Source organism: Pristis pectinata, chromosome 12 (assembly GCF_009764475.1).
Source record: "Pristis pectinata isolate sPriPec2 chromosome 12, sPriPec2.1.pri, whole genome shotgun sequence".
Classification (NCBI taxonomy): Eukaryota; Metazoa; Chordata; class Chondrichthyes; order Rhinopristiformes; family Pristidae; genus Pristis; species Pristis pectinata.
In genome coordinates this window covers 715,236-733,738 of record NC_067416.1, presented here as the reverse complement: position 1 = coordinate 733,738, position 18,503 = coordinate 715,236, and the positions used below count along the sequence as shown (strand labels likewise).

General features: G+C 50.0%; 1 protein-coding gene across 4 annotated transcripts in view; it reads left to right on the top strand.

Moving 5' to 3' along the window:
- entpd1 (ectonucleoside triphosphate diphosphohydrolase 1) overlaps positions 1-18,503 on the top strand; it is a 45,627-nt gene that overhangs the window by 12,955 nt on the left and 14,169 nt on the right. For 2 of the 4 annotated variants that reach the window (XM_052027268.1, XM_052027266.1), the window contains exons 2-5: positions 4,362-6,400; positions 7,453-7,699; positions 10,452-10,576; positions 17,831-17,948. In XM_052027268.1, coding sequence (XP_051883228.1) covers positions 6,260-6,400; positions 7,453-7,699; positions 10,452-10,576; positions 17,831-17,948 — 631 coding nt within the window. In that variant the 5' untranslated portion in view covers positions 4,362-6,259. The remainder of the gene's footprint in view (positions 1-4,361; positions 6,401-7,452; positions 7,700-10,451; positions 10,577-17,830; positions 17,949-18,503) is intronic. The other 2 variants (XM_052027267.1, XM_052027269.1) reach the window with 2 other exon arrangements.

Below are 18,503 nucleotides of genomic sequence, written 5' to 3'. Positions count from 1 at the left end.
TTCTGCTCAGCCACCTCTTCTGCTAGCCCCTCACCATAGGAAGTAAAACCACACAGTTTCCAAGGCACAATATCTCTCCTTAAATACAGCGACCCATCAGTACACTGCTCTGAGTGGGTCTCGCAAGCACCTTCCACCGCTGTACCAGGGTTTCTTTACTTTCGCATTAAAAGACAACATTTCATTTACCTTCCAAGTTGCTTTGAGTTTTTATATTAAACTGCTGCATTTCCGGCATTAACACACCAATCTTCCTCTGCATACGAGAAATTCTGTTGTTCTCGTCCACCCTGGCTCTGTGTGTGTGTGTGTGTGTGTGTGTGTGTGTGTGTGTGTGTGTGTGTGTTCTGTCTGTATACATGTGTGGCTGTGTGTGTTCTGTCTGTATACATGTGTGGCTGTGTGTGAACATGTACTTGATGTGCTTGTTTTGACTGTATTTATCTGTGTCTTGGGTGCGTGTTTGATGTGTGACTGTGTATATGCTGTATGTGTTAGTGTGTAAATGTCTGTGGTGCTGCATAGTGCAGACTGCAGGTGGTGTTTTGGCCGTGCGATGGGGGGGCACAGGACTGCGTAGCTGTCCGCGTTCCCAGACGTTAGTGATGTCAGACGTGTGAGGCCTTTGGAACTGTGTGAGAGGTCAGGTGCTGGAGACATTGTTCCTTCAGGCTCCTGAGCTGCCAACAAGTTGGAACACATCAGTTATGAGGAATGGCTGTGATTGTCAGGATGGCAGTGGAGCCTAACCCTGCCACGAACAGTCACTATTAGTCAGGTCCCTGTACTACTCTGTCTGCAGACACTCTGCCAGTGAATCAGCTCAAACCCGCAACAAACGTCGACAGTGACGGCACTGAGTCCCACATTGTACATCATCGCTCTGTACCCACGGAGGTACGGAGACACTGGGCCCAGTGTACTGGAGTACGGAGACACTGTGGCCAGTGTACCCGGTATACTGGGGGTACGGAGACACTGATAAGATAAGGTATCTTTATTTGTCACAAGTACATCGAAACACACAGTGAAATGCATTTTTTGTATAGAGTGTTCTGGGGGCAGCCCGCAAGTGTTGCCACGATTCCGGCACCAACATAGCATGCCCACAACTTCCTAACCCGTACGTCTTTGGAATGTGGGAGGAAACCGGAGCACCCGGAGGAAACCCACGCAGACATGGGGAGAACGTACAAACTCCTTACAGACAGCAGCCGGAATTGAACCCAGGTCGCTGGCGCTGTAAAGCGTTACGCTAACAGCTACCGTGCCTGCCCACTACCGCCCAGTACTACTGCCCAGTGTACTGGAGTAAGCAGACACTGTGGCCCAGTGTACCCAGTGTACTGGAGTACAGAGACACTGGGCCCAGTGTACCCAGTGTACTGGAGTATGGAGACACTGTGGCCAGTGTACCCTGTATACTGGGGGTACAGAGACACTGGGCCCAGTGTACCCATTGTACTGGAGTAAGGAGACACTGTGGCCAGTGTACCCAGTGTACTGGGGCATACGGAGACACTGGGCCCAGTGTACCCAGTGCACTGGAGTACAGAGACATTGTGGCCAGTGTACCCAGTGTACTGGAGTACAGAGACTTTGTGGCCAGTGTACCCAGTGTACTGGAGTACAGAGACATTGTGACCAGTGTACCCAGTGTACTGGAGTAAGGAGACACTGTGGCCAGTGTACCCAGTGTACTGGGGAGTACAGAGACACTGGGCCCAGTGTACCCAGTGTACTGGAGTACGGAGACACTGGGGTGTACAATGATAAGGGAAGCTCAGGAAGGGATCATTGGGAATGCAGATTGGGAGCTGGGATTGCTAGGTGGGTGGGTGTACAAGGGGGTGCTGGGAAGGATGATTGTGTTGTGCAATGTTAAAGGTGGGGCTGTGAGCTGTGAGGGAGCATCAGTTATTTTCAAAGATGGGGTCTGGGAGGGAGGTTTAGGATGGACAGAGAGGCTGGTCAGTCCCAACCGACAAAGATCCAGTGAGGGTTCGATGGTGCGCAGATGGGCCCAGAGGGAGAGGAGGAGGACAGTGTTGGTCCAGTGGGGGTTCAATGGTGCACTGGATGGGCCCAGAGGGGAGATGAGAAGGACATTGTTGCACTGCCATTTGCTGAGATCTGAAGTCGGGCACCAAACAAACTCAACAGGAATACTGGAAAGAGAATGAGAGTGAAGGATCCCTGAACACTTATGTTGCAACCTCTAGTTCACCTGACCTCGGGCTCCAGATGGGGTGTTCACATCTGGGGCAGTGCATGAACCAACTGGAACTCGAGCCTGAAAGGGTTCCTGGAACTATTCCCAGGAATGTTGAACCTAATTGCACTTTTGGGTTGGATTTAACGAACGGGAAAAGTTTTAATTTGCTGTGCTCCAGCTGTTGGGTTGTTTGAATGTGCAGTGGTTGATGAATGGACTCTGGCTGTTCCTCAGCTAGGACATGGTCTGGGCTTCCCTGGGCTTGTTTAGCTTCATTTCCTGTGTTTCTGGTTTACAATAACTGTTGATTGCGCCCGAAGAACTGATGTAATGTGGAAACATCAGAGAGAAGGAATGTTGTTTTTCCGTTGGGGACTGGAGGTATTGTTTGAAGTGAGTCCAAGCTGTGCTGGGGAAGTGGAATAGGGCCAGCTGGGGGGAATTCCTGATCTGACCATTTAAATGCTCTGTGACGTGCAGTGGTATTTGGTCTGTATGGTGCCAGGGTCAGATGGGAATCATCTCTGTCTGAATCACCCCGGGGTTGCCTGCGACGTGTTCAGAGGGCAGAGTTTCCCTCCTGATGGAGAGAGAATTAGATGCACACCCTCTCTCAACTCTGCTGTTTGCCCAGCAGAATTATTCCAAATAATCATTAACATCTTCTGACATTTTTTTCAAATACGCAAAACCTGTTGTCTTTAGGATGAGTGATCTGACAATGGAGACACACAATAAGTGAACAGAGACCCACAGGACCGCACACACTGGGATCTGGAGTAACTCAGTGGGTCGAGCAGCGTCTGGGGAGGGAAAGGGATGGTCGACATTTCATGTGGAGACCCTGCATCAGGACTGTACTGTCTGACCCGCTGACTTTACCAGAGTACACAGGCCAGTGGCTGGGCAGCAGTTAACCTGTAGCCACCTGGGATATCACCATCACAGACCACCGCAGACAACTCCATTCACTCCGGGTGATAGCAAGAAGTGGCTGAGAGCAGTGGATATGGCAAAGGCCGCAGAACATCCAGCCCTGGTAAAGCTGAAGTCAGTGGGAGTCAAGGGGAAAATAACTGGAGCCAAACCTTGCATAAGGAAGATGGTTTGGTTGTTGTTGGTCCATCATCCCAGACCAGGACATCACTGCAGTTATAGACTGACCAACCTTCTGCTGCTTCATCAATAACCTTCCCACTATCATGTTTAGAAGTGGGAATGTTCGTTGATGATTGAACAACGTTCAATTTCATTTGCATCTTCTCAGGAAACAAAGCAGCAAGACCTGGGCAAAATCAGACATGAGCTGAGAAGCAAGTAATGTTTGCACTACAGAGTGTGAGGCAGTGACCATCGCCAACATGTCTAACTACCTACCCTTGCTGTGCAGTGCCACTGCCACCACTGACTCCTCCACCACCTACATGCCAGGAGTCAACACTGATCAGAAATGTAAATACTATGGCTGGTCAGAGGCTCGGTATCTCTAAACCTTCCCACCATCTACAAGGCCCCTTAGAATATCAGAAATGGAAGTGGGGGGAGGCCGCTCAGCCCCTCGTGCTGATCATGGCTGATCTTTGACCTCAGCACCACTTCTCTGCAGTAACAGCTAAAAGCCGTCAATCTCAGGGACTGAGCCTCCACACTCCCTTGGGTAACGAATTCCAAAGATTCACTGCCTCCAGGTCAAGAATTTCACTTTAGTTGCAGTCTTGGCTGTGACCCCCACCTGGGGAAAGCCCACCCCTACCACAAGCCTGTCAAGTCTTGTCAGTGTTTTATACTCTTCAATGAGATCACCTCATTGTTCTGGTCAAGAGAGCACAGGCCCTGTCTGCTTAATCTCTCCCTAATCAACAAACCCACCGTCCCAGGAGTCAATCTAGTGGACCTTCTCTGCAATCCCTCCGTCACAAGTATATCCTTCCTTGGGAAAGGAGAGCAGACCCCACACAATACCCCAGGGGGTCCATCCCTCTCAGTGTCATTAACTCTTCAGTGCTATTGTTTTCACAAATGCTAGTTTCTTCTAGTTCATTCCCTCAAAACCTGATGTTCTTTAATACAGTATTTAGAATGTGACAGACCAAAAATGTTTGTTTAATTTCACTACCATTTTGTTATTCTCCAATTTAATTTACAGAAGAACATCAGAAAAGAAACGAGAGTTAGCCAATTGTCCTTCAAGCTGCTCCACCATTCAATGAGACAATGGTCCGTCCAATCTGGACCTTGGCGCCACTTCCCCAAACTCTCCCCATATTCTCTGGACCCTTACAGTTCAAACATCCATCAGTCTCATCAGAAATATATTCAATGATTGCCTCCACAGCTCTCTGGGGTTTAGGAGAGCCCCATCTCACAATGTGAGGGAACAACAACTTTTGCTAATCATTTCATTCTCGCATATCTGGTTAAACTTTTGTAGTCCTTTTATGGTTCACTCTCGTATTCTACTTTCTCCTTCCTTATCAATTCATTTCGTGCTCCTTTACTGAAACTGGAAATGTTTCAGTCTGTGGACATGCCTCTTTTTCAGGCAAAATTGGAAGCTGTTTCCTCTGAGGTAAATTGATTACATCCTATTGTGTATTGACCATATCTATGCCCCTCATGATTTTATACACCTCTATAAGATCACCCCTCATTCTTCTACGCTCCAATGAAAACAGCCCCAACCTGCTCAACCTCTCTCCATATCTCACTCCCTCAGGTCCTGGCAACATCCTTGTAAATCTGTATTAGGAGAGATCATTAAGCTGGAAAAACTGCAAAGGAAATTTATGAGAACATTGCCAGGAGAGAATATTCCTCCTAGGATGAATGCACACAGTCTTCTTCCCAGGGAAAGGGAATCTAAAACTGGAAGGCATAGGTTTAAGGTGAAAGGGGAAAGATTTAAAGGGGCAAGCTTTTCACACAGAGGGTGGTGGGTATGTGGAACAAGCTGCCAGAGGAAGTGGTTGAGGTGGGTACAATTACAATATTTAAAGGACACTTGGACAGGTACATGGATAGGAAAGGTCTAGAGGGATATGGGCCAAATGTGGGCAAATGGGACTGGCTTAGATGGCATCTTGGTTAGCATGGACCAGTTGGGCCAAAGGGCCTGTTTCTGTGCTGTGTGAGTCTATGACTATGATTCAGAAATATATCTCTGCTCTTTCATTGTCACTGGGTCTAAATCCTCGAACTCCCTCCCAAGTAGCACTGTGGGAGCACCTTCACCAGAAGGACCTCAATGGTTCAAGATGGCTCACCAACAGCTTATCAAGGGCAATTAGGGACTGGCAATAAAATCTGACCTTGCCAGCAACACCCACATCCTGAGAAATGAATAATAAACAGGGAGGATATTGAATGACACAGAAGAAGACGGACCTTGGACAGTACATACACTCTTCCTTAAAGGCCACAAGGTAACAAAAGGTGGTTTAACAGTACATGGAGTGCTTTCCTTAGTTGGCTGAGGTACAGTACAAGGGCTAGGAGATGAAGCTAGAACTGTGTACAGTAGTACTGGGGCACAGCCTGAGTACTGTAGTCTCCACATTACTGGACAATGCCATTGTGCTGGAGAGGATGATTCAGGACTTGATTAATTATAGCTATGAGGAAATTAGCTCGGATTGCTTCTTTTGGAACAGACAGTACTGAGGGGAGACTGGACTGAGGGTGTATAAAATTATGAGCACCCTGTTTAGAATGTATAGAAGAACCTTTCTCCCTGGCAGAGGAGTCAGAAACCAGGGAGCATAACGTAGAGTAATTGGTGGAAGGATTAGAGGGCAGAAGAGGAAATTTTTTGCTCCCAGAGGGTGGTCTCAGACTCTGCCTGAGAGGTGGGAGAGGCAGAGATGCCTGGGTGTGGACTTGGAGCCATGACCTGTACCAGAAGGCGGGAATGATCTTTCCTCAATCAGCACAGATACAGTGGAATGAACCTTCTGTGACTTCCTGTGAGCCTCCACAGCCCCTGGGGCAGAGAATTTCAAAGATTCACAACCCATTGAGTGAAAATTCCTCCTCACCTCCATCCCCATGGCTGATCTTGTTCTGAAACCCTGCTCTTGTTCTACCCTCTCCCTCAGAACATTGTCAATAAGATCTACACCATGCATCCTGGGAATCAAGCTGATGAATCTCCTGTGGACTGTCTACAGTGCAGTGGAGCCCACCAGAGTCAGTAAAACTGTCTGCATTGCTGCAGCTGTGGTCACACCAGTCTCCGTACCGTGGCAGCAGGGCTTTGTACTTTCATACTCATCAGCTTGCAACAAAGACCAACGTACCACCACGTGCTAATGACTGGCTGTAACTTCATCCATTTCATGTACTAAAGCCCTAGGTCCCCTGCACCAGTTTCCCCAATCTCATCCTATTTATAGAATTGTCCGCAGACTCCACATTTTCCCACATTACACTCCCTCTGCCGAATTCATACTTAACCTGCCTCTATCCCTTTGCTCCTCACAACTTGCATTCCTACTTTGTATCACAAATGACTCCGACTACAGAACACCCAGTCCAGGCATTAGCTGGATGAGCAGCACTTCATTAGTCACAGCTCACCAATGACCCATTTATCCCAACTCTCATTAGTTAGCTAGTCCCCTATCCCTGCCTGTATTTTAGCCCCAATGCCATGACACAGGAGGCCATTCAGCCAGTGGGTTCATGCTAGCTCCCAGCAAAGCAATCCCATATTTCTCCGTAGCCCTGCAACTCCACATCCCATTCATTTGCCTACACAAGGGGCAGTTCACAGTCCCTATTTAAAGGGAGACCCACACAGTCCCCCAGGGAGAACATGCAAACTCCACATAGACAGCACTGAAGGCCAGATTTGACCCATGGGGCAGGAGATGTGAACTGGCAGCATTGACCGCTGCATCTCTCTGTACAGCACCTTTGTGTGGCTCCTCAGGGATACCCTGAGAGTCACAGAGCAATACAGCACGGACACAGGCCCTTCGGCCCAACCAGTCCATGCTGACCACAGTACCCACGCAGCGTCCCAATTTCCTGCGTTCGGCCCATATCCCTCCAAGCCCGCCCCTCCCTGTACCTATCCAGGGGCTTCATTGTACCTGCCTCAACCACTCCCTCGGGCAGCTCCTTCCACATACTCTCCACCCTCTGCGTGAAATAGTCACCCCTCAGGTCCCCTTGCCCCTCTCACCCTACACCTATGCCCCTGGTTTTGGACCCCCTACCCTTGTGTCGCACCCTAGGATCCCACCACTGTGTTGGGACGGCGCCAGGCCGGCCGTGCCCAGCGGGTCCCCTGCGATGCCCCGGCCCCGGACGGAGAACAGACCGCGGCTGCGGTCCGGCTTGGGGTGACGCGCGCCCCAGGAGGTGGAGCGAGCAGTGGGGCGCGCGGCCGGAGCGGGAGCGCGCGCGCGTGCCCGCCTCCCCCCCGGCCGGGGATGGCTGGCGGACCGGAGGAGCGGGCGGAGGGCGGGCGTGGTCCCGGCGGTGAGTGTGGGCACACGGCGCAGATGACCATTAACCCCGCCGTTAACCCTGTCCTCCCCGCGGCGGCTGCACCTTGGTGAGGCCGGGGGACGCCCGCGGGGTGTCCTGCCCCGCCCTGCCCGCACTCTCCCCCTCGTTCAGCTGGCGGAGGAAAGGATCTGTCTGGGGGAGCCCTGCTTCAGCCTTCGGCACCCACTCACTGGTCCCCCACCGCCGGACTCCGGGATGTTGTGGGAATCCCCAGGGAGCTGCTGACTCCTCCACCACCGTCCCTACCGATATTTGGCGGGACTGCTGTTCTGCTCGGTTGGTTGTGAGTTCACTCAGACCCGCCCGTGAAGCTGTGTGTAATCCTGTGTTGCAGTTTCACTGGGATCACACCTCATGAGGTAGGACTTTCACAGTTAAAGGCAGGGCCCTGGGGAGTGTTGTAGAGCAGAGAGACCTTGGAGTTCAGGTACACGATTCACTGAAAGTGGAGTCACAGGTAGACAGGGTGGTGAAGGCGGCTCTTGGCAGCTGGCCTTCATCAGTCAGGACATTGAGTATAAAGGTTGGGAGGTCATGGTGCGGTTGTACAGGGCACTGGTGAGGCCACAATTGCAGTATTGTGTTCGGGTTTGGTCGTCCTGCTGTCGGAAAGATGTTATTAAACTGGAAAGAGTACAGAAAAGATTTAGGAGGAATATTGTGGTGACTCGAGGCACTGAGTTTTAGGGAGAGGTTGGACAGGCTAGGACTTTTTCCTTGAAGCATAGGAGACTGAGAAGTGATTTCTTTTAATAAGATAAGCAGGCACGGTAGTGTAGCAGTTAGCGTAACACTATTACAGCACCAGCGACCCGGGTTCAATTCCGGCCGCTGTCTGTAAGGAGTTTGTAAGTTCTCCCCGAGTCTGCGTGGGTTTCCTCCAGGTGCCCTGGTTTCCTCTCACATTCCACAGACGTACAGGTTAGGAAGTTGTGGGCGTGCTATGTTGGCACTGGAAGCATGGTGACACTTGTGGGCTGCCCCCAGAACACTCCCAGTAATGCAAACAGATGCATTTCACTGTGTGTTTCGAGGTACATGTGACTAATAAATAAACATCTAGATAAGATTTATTAGTCACATGTACATCGAAACACCTTTGCGTAGAGTGTTCATAGCACGCCCACAGCTCCTAACCTGTACGTCTTTGGAATGTGGGAGGAAACCCACGCAGACACGGGGAGAATGTACAAACTCCCTACAGACAGTGGCGGAATTGAACCCAGGTTATAGACAGGGTGAATGCACTCAGTCTTTTTCCCAGGGTTGGGGAATCAAGAACTAGAGGGCATAGGTTTAAGGTGAGAAGGAAAAGATTTAGTAGGAAATTGAGGGGCAATTTTTTTATGCAGAGGGTGGTATGTATATGGAATGAACTGCTAGGGGAAATGGTTGAGGCAGGTACATTAACAACATTTAGAACATAGAGCAGTATGTCACTGGACAGGCCATTCGGCCCATGATGTTGTGCCGATCTTGATGCTAATTTAAACTAAATGTCCTCTTCCTGTGTATCATCCGTATCCCTCTGTTCCCTTCATATTCACGTGTCTATCTAAAAGTCTCTTAAACACCACCAAACTTTTAAAAGCCACTTGGACAGGTTCAGTTCCCTGCATGTCCCTGTGCACCCCTCAGTGAACCACACTCCATCCCCTGGTTTGGCAGTAATGGCAGACTGAGATATGCGCTAAGCCACGGGGTTACAGTGTGGCGGTGGACATTTCCGCTGCCGCTAATCCACAGTGGTGCCCCATTCTGAGCTGCCAGGTCTGCTCTGAGCCTATCCCATTCAGTGTGTTTGTAGTGTGACATATCCGAATAGTGAGCGTCTGTGATGTAAAGATGGGAATTTGTCTCCACAAGTTCTGTGAGGGGGTCACTTCTACTACTCAGTAAATGGCAGGGCCCTGGAGATTGTTGTAGAACAGAGAGACCTAGGGCCACTTATAAGTGGTGACACAGGTAGATGGTGGTGAAGGCACACTTGCCCACATCACTCAGGGCACTGAGTACAGGAATTACACTGTACAAGATGTTGGTGAGACCACACTTGGAGCATTGTGTACATTTCAGGTTGCCTATCTATAGAAAGGGTGTCATTGAGCTGGAAAGTGTGCAGAAAAAATTCACAAGGATGATACAAGGCTGAGAGGGCCTGAGTTATAAGGAGAGACCAGATAGGCTGGGGTTTTTTTCTTTGGCGCGCAGGGAGGCTGAGAAGTGACCTTATAGAGGTTTATAAAATCCTGAGGGGCATCGATAAGGTGAATGGTCACAGTCTTTTCCCAGGGTAGGTGAGTCTAAAACTAGAGGATATAGAACTAAGGTGAGAGGGGAAAGATTAAAGGGGACCGGGGGGAAACTTTTGTACATAGGGGGTAGTGGGTGTATGGAACGAGCTGCCAGAGGTAGAGGCAGGTACAATTACAATGTTTAAAGGACATTTGTACAGGTATATGGGCAGGAAAGTTTCAGAGGGATATGGGCCAAACAAGGGCTAATGGAACTAGCTCAGGAAGACACCTTGGTCAGCATAGACAGATTGGGCCAAAGGGTCTGTTTCCATGCTGTATTACTCTATGACTGGACTACTGTTCAAGAGGCAGGAATCTACCAGGGGAAGGAAGAGCCATCAGGACCATTCCAGACCTGGGTGGGTTACTCGGGGAATCTACTAATTCATTATCACTTCTGTTAATCTTTCTTCCTCTATTTACAGGAATAAGACAGAACAAGTGGCGCAAGCACCCGATTTTTTTCATCGCCATCCTGTTGCTGGTTAGTGTGATAGTGTTGGTGACCGTGGCTGTGATACAGAGCAGACCACTGCAACGGAAACTGAAGGTAATCCTAGGCAGCATCGGGCTTCCAGTGTCGGTGTGTGCACACCCAACCTGTGTCCGACGGGGCTTCATTAATATTCATTCCCAGGGTATGGGCGTCCTTGTCAAGGCCAGTGTTTATTGCCCCGTGAGAAGGTGTTAGTGAACCACTTCCTTGAAATGCTGTGGTCCGTGTACCCGCTGCCCTTTTCCTCCTCGGTGGAAGCAGTTGGGTTTGGGAGGTGCTGTTGAAGTACCCTGGGCAAGTAAGTGCCATGCGTTTTGTAGGTGCCACACAGTGCATGGGCAGTGGAGGGGTGAAGTTCAGGGTGTGGATGGGGTGCCAGCCAAGTGGTTGCTTTGCTGCGCACGGTTGCACCAGGTCCCCATCCCAATGGCACACCATCCTGGCTGAAACATCTCGCCATTCCTCATGGTTGCTGGGTCTAAATCCTGGAAACCCCTCCCAACAGCACTGTGGGAGCACATTCACCTGAAGGACTGGGTGGTTCAAGGAGTCACCTCACTGCCACTTTCTCAGTAACAATCGGGGGTGGGTAATATAGGCTGATCCACAAATGAAAAACTAAAAGAAAAGCTGTCTTCTGCAGTGGCAGGTAAGTTACTCAGATCAGAGTTAATCAGGAATGGGCAAGAGATAATAGCTTGCTGGTGGCAATGTGAATAATGTTTAAAAGCTTCATGTTTACCATGTGCTGAAAATAGTTTTATCTATTCCATTTTCTCAGTTTGATCTGTTTAACTGAATTTCAACTACACTTCAAGATCATAAAATGTACAAAACCACTCTGCTGCTTTGTGCCAAGTATTTAATGGTTCACATGCAGAAAGTCCTACACTGGAATGTCCCATGTTCTCTCTGCTCACTAACATTCCTCTGAAGTTCCTGCTGGATTCATCAGTGACATCCTACATAAACAGCCTCTATCTGTTTGGAAATTCCCTCTCTCTCACTCTCCTATCAATATTTAATACAACATTGGCAGCCTCTTCAACTCATGCCCTGGCCTTCTCTGTTCAAGAGGAAAGAGCCACAGATGTCCTTTCCTGACAGGGAGAACCCTCCATTTCTACTGTTGTATCCTCTCCAATATCTCTACATTTCTTGTAACATGGCAACTGGAACTGTGCTCCAGGTGTGGTCTAATGGAGGTTTAGTATAACTTCAATTAAGAACTCTTGTTTTCACGCACCATCTTCTAGACAGGAACCTCCGTGCTTCACCTTGCTTTTTTTCGGGACTTAACAATCTGTGTTGGTATCTTTAGTAATTTGTGCGTTTGTGATCTCAGATCTTTGTTCCTGTACCTATCCTGAATTCCTTCTTTTAAAGAAATGTGACCTTGCATATTTCTCAGCAAGATGCAGCATCTCACAATTATATGTGCAGAAATCAATATTCCAATCCCATGCCCAGTTTATTAATGTCATCTTGTAATTCCCAGTAATATTCTTTTGATTTTGTGTGATGTTTTTCATTCCAGAGTAATAATCATTCCTGTACGTCGTCCTCTCTGTGACCTTGCTTTCCACCTTCTGACCTGCTGGTAAAAGAACATGAGAAATAGAAGCAGGAATAGGCCATTTAGCCCTTTGATCCTGCTCCACCATTCAATAAGATCATGGCTGAACCACTTCCCAGCACTATTCCCACATACTGTACCTTGATTTCTTTAATATCCAATTAATGGCCTGAATATGTGCCCCTCTTAATTTTATAAACTTCTGTCAGGTCATCACTCAGCCTCTGATGCTCCAGAGAAAACAACCCAAGTTTGTCCAGCCTCTCCTTATAGCTAATACTCTCTAATCCAGGCAACATCCTGGAAAACCATCCTCTCCAAAGCCTCCACATCCTTCCTGCAATAAGGTGACCAGAACTGCACACAATATGCCAAATGTGGCCTAGCCAAAGTTTTATACAGCTGCAACGTGACTTGCAAAATTTTATACTCACTGGCCCGGTTGATAAGGCAAGCATGCCTATCGACTTTTGTTGCCTCTTTCAGGGAGATATGGGTGCACCCCAAGATCCCTCTGTACATCAATGCTCCTAAAGGCCCTGCCATTTAGGTACACTTTCCTCTTGCATTTGACCTCCCAAAATGCAACACCTCACACTTGTCTGGATTAAACTACATCTGCCATTTCGCTCTCCAAATTTCCATTTATCTCTTTCTTCTTGTATCCTTTGGGGACACTCTTTGTTCTCTAAACTCCACCAACTTGCACGTCATCTGCAAACTTACAAATCAGACCACCAACATGTTCAATCAAATCATTATTATAGATTAGAAACTACAGAGGTCCCAGCACTAACCTTGTGGAACACCATTGGTCACAGACCTCCAGTCAGAAAAGCACTGCTCTACTACTACCCTCTGGCTTCTATGACCAAGCCAATTTGGGATCAATTTAGCAACTCGCCGTGGATCTCATCTGACTTAATCTTCTGGACCAGTTTACCATCTGGGACCTTGTTAGATGCTTTACTAAGTTCCGTATAGAGGGCAGGCACAGTAGTGTAGTGGTTAGCGTAACACTATTACAGTGCCAGTGACCCGGGTTCAATTCCAGCCGCTGTCTGTAAGGAGTTTGTACGTTCTCCCTGTGTCTGCTTGGGTTTCCTCCAGGTGCTCCGGTTTCCTCCCGCATTCCAAAGACATACGGGTTAGGAAGTTGTGGGCGTGCTATGTTGGCACCAGAAGTGTGGCGACACTTGTGGGCTGCCCCCAGAACACTCGACGCAAAAGATGCATTTCACTGTGTGTTTCGATGTACGTGTGACTAATAGTGAAATCTTATCTTATCCAATGCCCTATCTTCATCAATCATCTTTGTCACTTTTCAAAAAACCCAATCAAATCTGTAAGCCATGCCCTCTCCCACACATGGTCTTGCTGATTATCCCGAATAAGTCCGTGCTTTTCCAAATGCAGTTTCTCAATCTACTAACTCATGCCCCTTGTCTGCAGTTTGTCTCATTCACATTTAAGACTCTAGTTTCAGATTGAACCATATCATTTTCAGATTTTATGTAATAAGATTTCTTTATTTAGTCACATGTACATAGAAACACACAGTGAAACGCATCTTTGCGTCGAGTGTTCTGGGGGCAGCCCGCAAGTGTCGCCACGCTTCCGGCACCAACACAGCATGCCCACAACTTTCTAACCTGTACGTCTTTGGAATGTGGGAGGAAACTGGAGCACCCGGAGGAAACCCATGCAGACACGGGGAGAACGTACAAACTCCTCACAGACAGCTGCCGGAATTGTACATTTACCTTTTCTGTCTTGAGTCATCCTGCTCCCCATTCAGCTTCCTACCCCCTGACTCTGCGTGTTCTGACGATACTCATTCCAGCTGACCGCCAGTCTCTCTAAATCTGCTTTACACTGCCTCTTCCTTCTCTACCGTCCTCAACACATTCAGAAAAACTGGTCTTTCTCTTTTGAAGTAAATGCTGAATGTGTTATTACATTTCTAGTTGTGTTATCACATTTCTAGTTCCCAGTAGTTTCTTTGTTTTCTCCCTGAAGGAATTCCATTATTTCTGACACACTGACTGGTCTAAAGCCCTGGATGTTTACAGTTAGAAGCATGATGTTGACACGAGACTGCAGATGCTGCAATCTGGAGCAAACATAAACTGCTGTTGGACTCAGTGGGTCAGGCAGCATCTGTCCTGATGCAGGTTCTTGACCCAAGACGTCGACCATTCCCTTACATCCACAAATGCTGCTCGACCTGCTGAGTTCTTCCAGAAGTTTATTGTTTATATCAACGTAATATTGTCCACCCAAGGTTCAGTGTCATAGAACGTTACAGCACAGTACAGGCCCTTCGGCCCACGATGTTGTGCCAACCTTTTAACCTACTCAAAGATCTATCTAACCATTCCCTCCCACATACCCCTCCATTTTTCTATCATCCATGTGCCTATCTAAGAGTCTCTGAAATGTCCCGGATGTATCTGCCTCTACCAGCACCCCTGGCAGCGCGTTCCACGCACCCACCACTCTCTGTGTAAAAAAAAAACTTACCTCTGTTATCCCCCCTGTACTTTCCTCCAATCACCTTAAAATCATCCCCCTCGTGTTGGCCTTTTACGCTCTGGGAAAAAGTCTCTGAATGTCCACTCGATCTATGCCTCTTATCATCTTGTACACCTCTGTCAGGTCACCTCTCATCCTCCTCCTCTCCAAAGAGAAAAGCCCTAGCTCACTCAACCTATCCTCATAAGACATGATCTCTAATCCAGACAGCATCCTGGTAAATCTCCTCTGCACCCTCTCTAAAGCTTCCACATACTTCTTATAATGAGGCGACCAAAACTGAACACAATATTCTAAGTGTGGTCTAACCAGGGTTTCATGGAGCTGCAACATTATCTCGCAGCTTTTGAACTCAATCCCCCAACTAATGAAGGCCAACATGTCATACACCTTCTTAACAACCCTATCAACTTGTGTGGCAACTTTGAGGGATCTATGGATGGACCCCAAAATCCCTCTGTTCCTCCACACTGCTAAGAATTCTGCCATTAACCCTGTATTCTGTCAAGGGTTACAACAGGACATTAATAGGATACAGAGCTGGGCTGAGAAGTGGCAGATGGAGTTCAACCCAGAAAACGTGTGAAGTGATTCACTTTGGATCTCTTTGAATGGGACCAGCCTATCCAGAACCCCATGCAGTAATCGCTAAACAACCTCCACATTTCCATTGTTCATTTCCCCGAGTACATTTGCTCCCAATTTACACTCCCAAGTTCCTGCCTAATAGCATCATAACTCCCACTCCCCCAATTAAATACATTCCCATATCATCTGCTCCTATCCCTCTCCAAGGCAAGGGTGAAGGTCAGGAAGTCGTGGTCACTGTCTCCAAAATGCTCTCCCACCGAGAGATCTGACACCTGACCAAGTTCATTACCTAGTACCAGATCCAGAATGGCCTCTCTTCTGGTAGGCCTGTCTATATATTGTGCCAGGAATCCTTCCTGGACACACGTAACAAAACCCGCCCCATTCCAAACCTTTTGCATTAAGGAGATTTAAATTTAAATTTTATTTACAGCGTGGTAACAAGCCCTTCCGGCCCAACGAGTCTACGCCGCCCATTTTTTAAACCCCAAATTAACCTACCCGTACGTCTTTAGAATGTGGGAGGAAACTGGAGCACCTGGCGGAAACCCACACAGACACGGGAGAATGTAGAAACTCCTTACAGACAGCGACGGGAATCGAACCCCGATCGCTGGCGCTGTAATAGTGTCGCGCTAACCGCTGCCAATCATTATTAGGAAAGTTGAAATAATCGATGATAACAACCCTGTTATTTTTGCACCTTTCCAAAATCTGCCTCCCAATCTGTTCCTCAGTCCCTGTTGCTATTGGGGGGTGGGGGGGGGGGGGTCTACAGAATACTCCTGATGGAGTGATTGCTCCCTTCCTGTGTCTGACTTCCAGCACACTGACTTAGTAAACGATCCCTCCAGGACACCTTCCCCATCAGATACCGTCCCTGATTAGCAAAGCCACTCCTCCACCTCTTTTACCTCCCTCCCTGTCCCTTTTGAAACATCTAAACCCCAGAATATCCAGCAGCCATTCCTGCCCTTGTGACAGCCAAGTCTCTGTAATAGCCGCAATGTCGTAGTTCCATGTACTGACCCATTGCTGACCCTTGTTCCTGATACTTCTTGCATTAAAATAGACACACTTCAACCCATCCAACTGATGGCAATATTGCCCTATTAACTGCCTATCTTCCTCTACACACTGCATCAACCTGTACACCAACTGCCCGAACCTCTGACCTATCACTCAGGTTCCCATCCCCCTGCCAAACTAGTTTAAATGCTCCCCAACTGCTCCAGCAAACCTGACCACCAGGATATTGGTCTCCCTCCAGTTCAGGTGTAACCTGTCCATTTTGTACAGGTCATACCTTCCCCAGAAGAGATCCCAATGATCCACAAATCTGAAACCCTGCCCCCTGTGCCAACTTCTCAGCCACACAGTCAGCTGCCAAATCATCCCATTCTTACCTTCACTGGTACACGGCAGGGGAAAGTTATAGCAGTTCCCCACATTCACTTTTCAGGACCTCATCCTTTTTCCTACCTACATCATTCCAGACCTCTGGCTGCTCACCCTCCCCCTTTAGAATGCTGTGGACCTGATCTGAGACATCCCTGACCCTGGCACTTGGGAGGCAACATACCATCCGGGAGTCTCTTCCACGTCCACAGAATCTCCTGTCTGCTCCCCTAACTATTAACCCTATAGTTCACCCCATCACTATTGCTCTCCTCTTCTTCCCCCTTCCCTTCTGAGCCACAGAGCCAGACTCAGTGCCATGACCTGACCGCTGCGGCTTTCCCCTGGTAGGTCGTCCCCCCCAAGTTGGTATACCAGTTACTGAAGGGAGCGGCCACAGGGGTACTCTGCACTACCTGCCTATTCTCTTCCCCTCTCCTACCAGTCACCCAGCTACCTACCTCCTGCAACTTAGATGTGGCTACCTCCCTGTAGCTTTTATCTATCACCTCCTCATTCTCCCGTATGAGCCGAAGGTCATCCAGCTGCAGCTCTAGTGCCCCAACATGGTCTGTAAGGAGCTGCAGCTGGATGCACCTCCCGCAGATATAGCTATGAGGGAGACTTGAAATCTCCCAGATCTCCCACATCTGGCAGGAAGATTACACCACTGACCCTGGATCCATTGTCACTACTTTAGCTCAGCACTAACAGACAAAGAAAGAAACTTACCTTAGATCTTCTCACTGAAGCCTCTGGAGCCAAAGCCTCAGCTCCCCACTCTGATACTGGTCCACGCCAAGAATGGCCGCTCTGCTTGGTTGTTGCCAGTGTGGTAGTGGGGTTGATTCTGGTCACTCACCAGGAGCCTGAACCAACAACTGAGCAACAGGAGTTTAAATAACAGCTATGGAAGTTAACCTGGGTTATGGGGCAGCTGGGGGCAGGTCCCGCAGGTCCGCCCGGCCACGCTCGGTGCATCTAAACGGGCACGTGATTGGGTGGGGGGGGGCTACGGGCGGGAGCAAATTGTGGGCGGGGCCACAGGGCGCGTTGGTGGGCGGGGCTATATTAGAGGCGGGGCTACAGTTCCGGGCGGCTAGTGGGCGTGGTTACAGTGTGACGGGGCGGGGCTACATTAGGGGCGGTCGCGGGAGTGCGGGTGCCGCAGGGTCCTGGCGCCGGCTGACGCTGTCCTCTGTCCGCAGTTCGGCGTTGTCCTGGATGCCGGCTCCTCACACACGGCGCTCTACATCTACCAGTGGCCGGCGGAGAAGATGAACAACACCGGACTGGTGGAACAGCTCAAGTCCTGCAGCGTGAAGGGTGAGGCCGGGCGAAGCCTTGGGTCGGGGAAATGACTCGTCGCGACAACAGAGCGGCTGCGAGACGGATCCAGCCTTGTGTTGCCCCGTCTCCCCCTGCCCCGTCTCCCCCCGCCCCGCTCCGGCGCCCCCTCTCCCCCTCTCTCCCCCCGCCCCGCTCCGGCGCCCCGCTCCGGCGCCCCCTCTCCCCCTCTCTCCCCCCGCCCCGCTCCGGCGCCCCCTCTCCCCCTCTCTCCCCCCGCCCCGCTCCGGCGCCCCCTCTCCCCCTCTCTCCCCCCGCCCCGCTCCGGCGCCCCCTCTCCCCCTCTCTCCCCCCGCCCCGCTCCGGCGCCCCCTCTCCCCCTCTCTCCCCCCGCCCCGCTCCGGCGCCCCCCCTCTCCCCCCCCCGCCCCGCTCCGGCGCCCCCCCTCTCCCCCCCCCGCCCCGCTCCGGCGCCCCCCCTCTCCCCCCCCCGCCCCGCTCCGGCGCCCCCCCTCTCCCCCCCCCCGCCCCGCTCCGGCGCCCCCCCTCTCCCCCCCCCCGCCCCGCTCCGGCGCCCCCCCCTCTCCCCCCCACC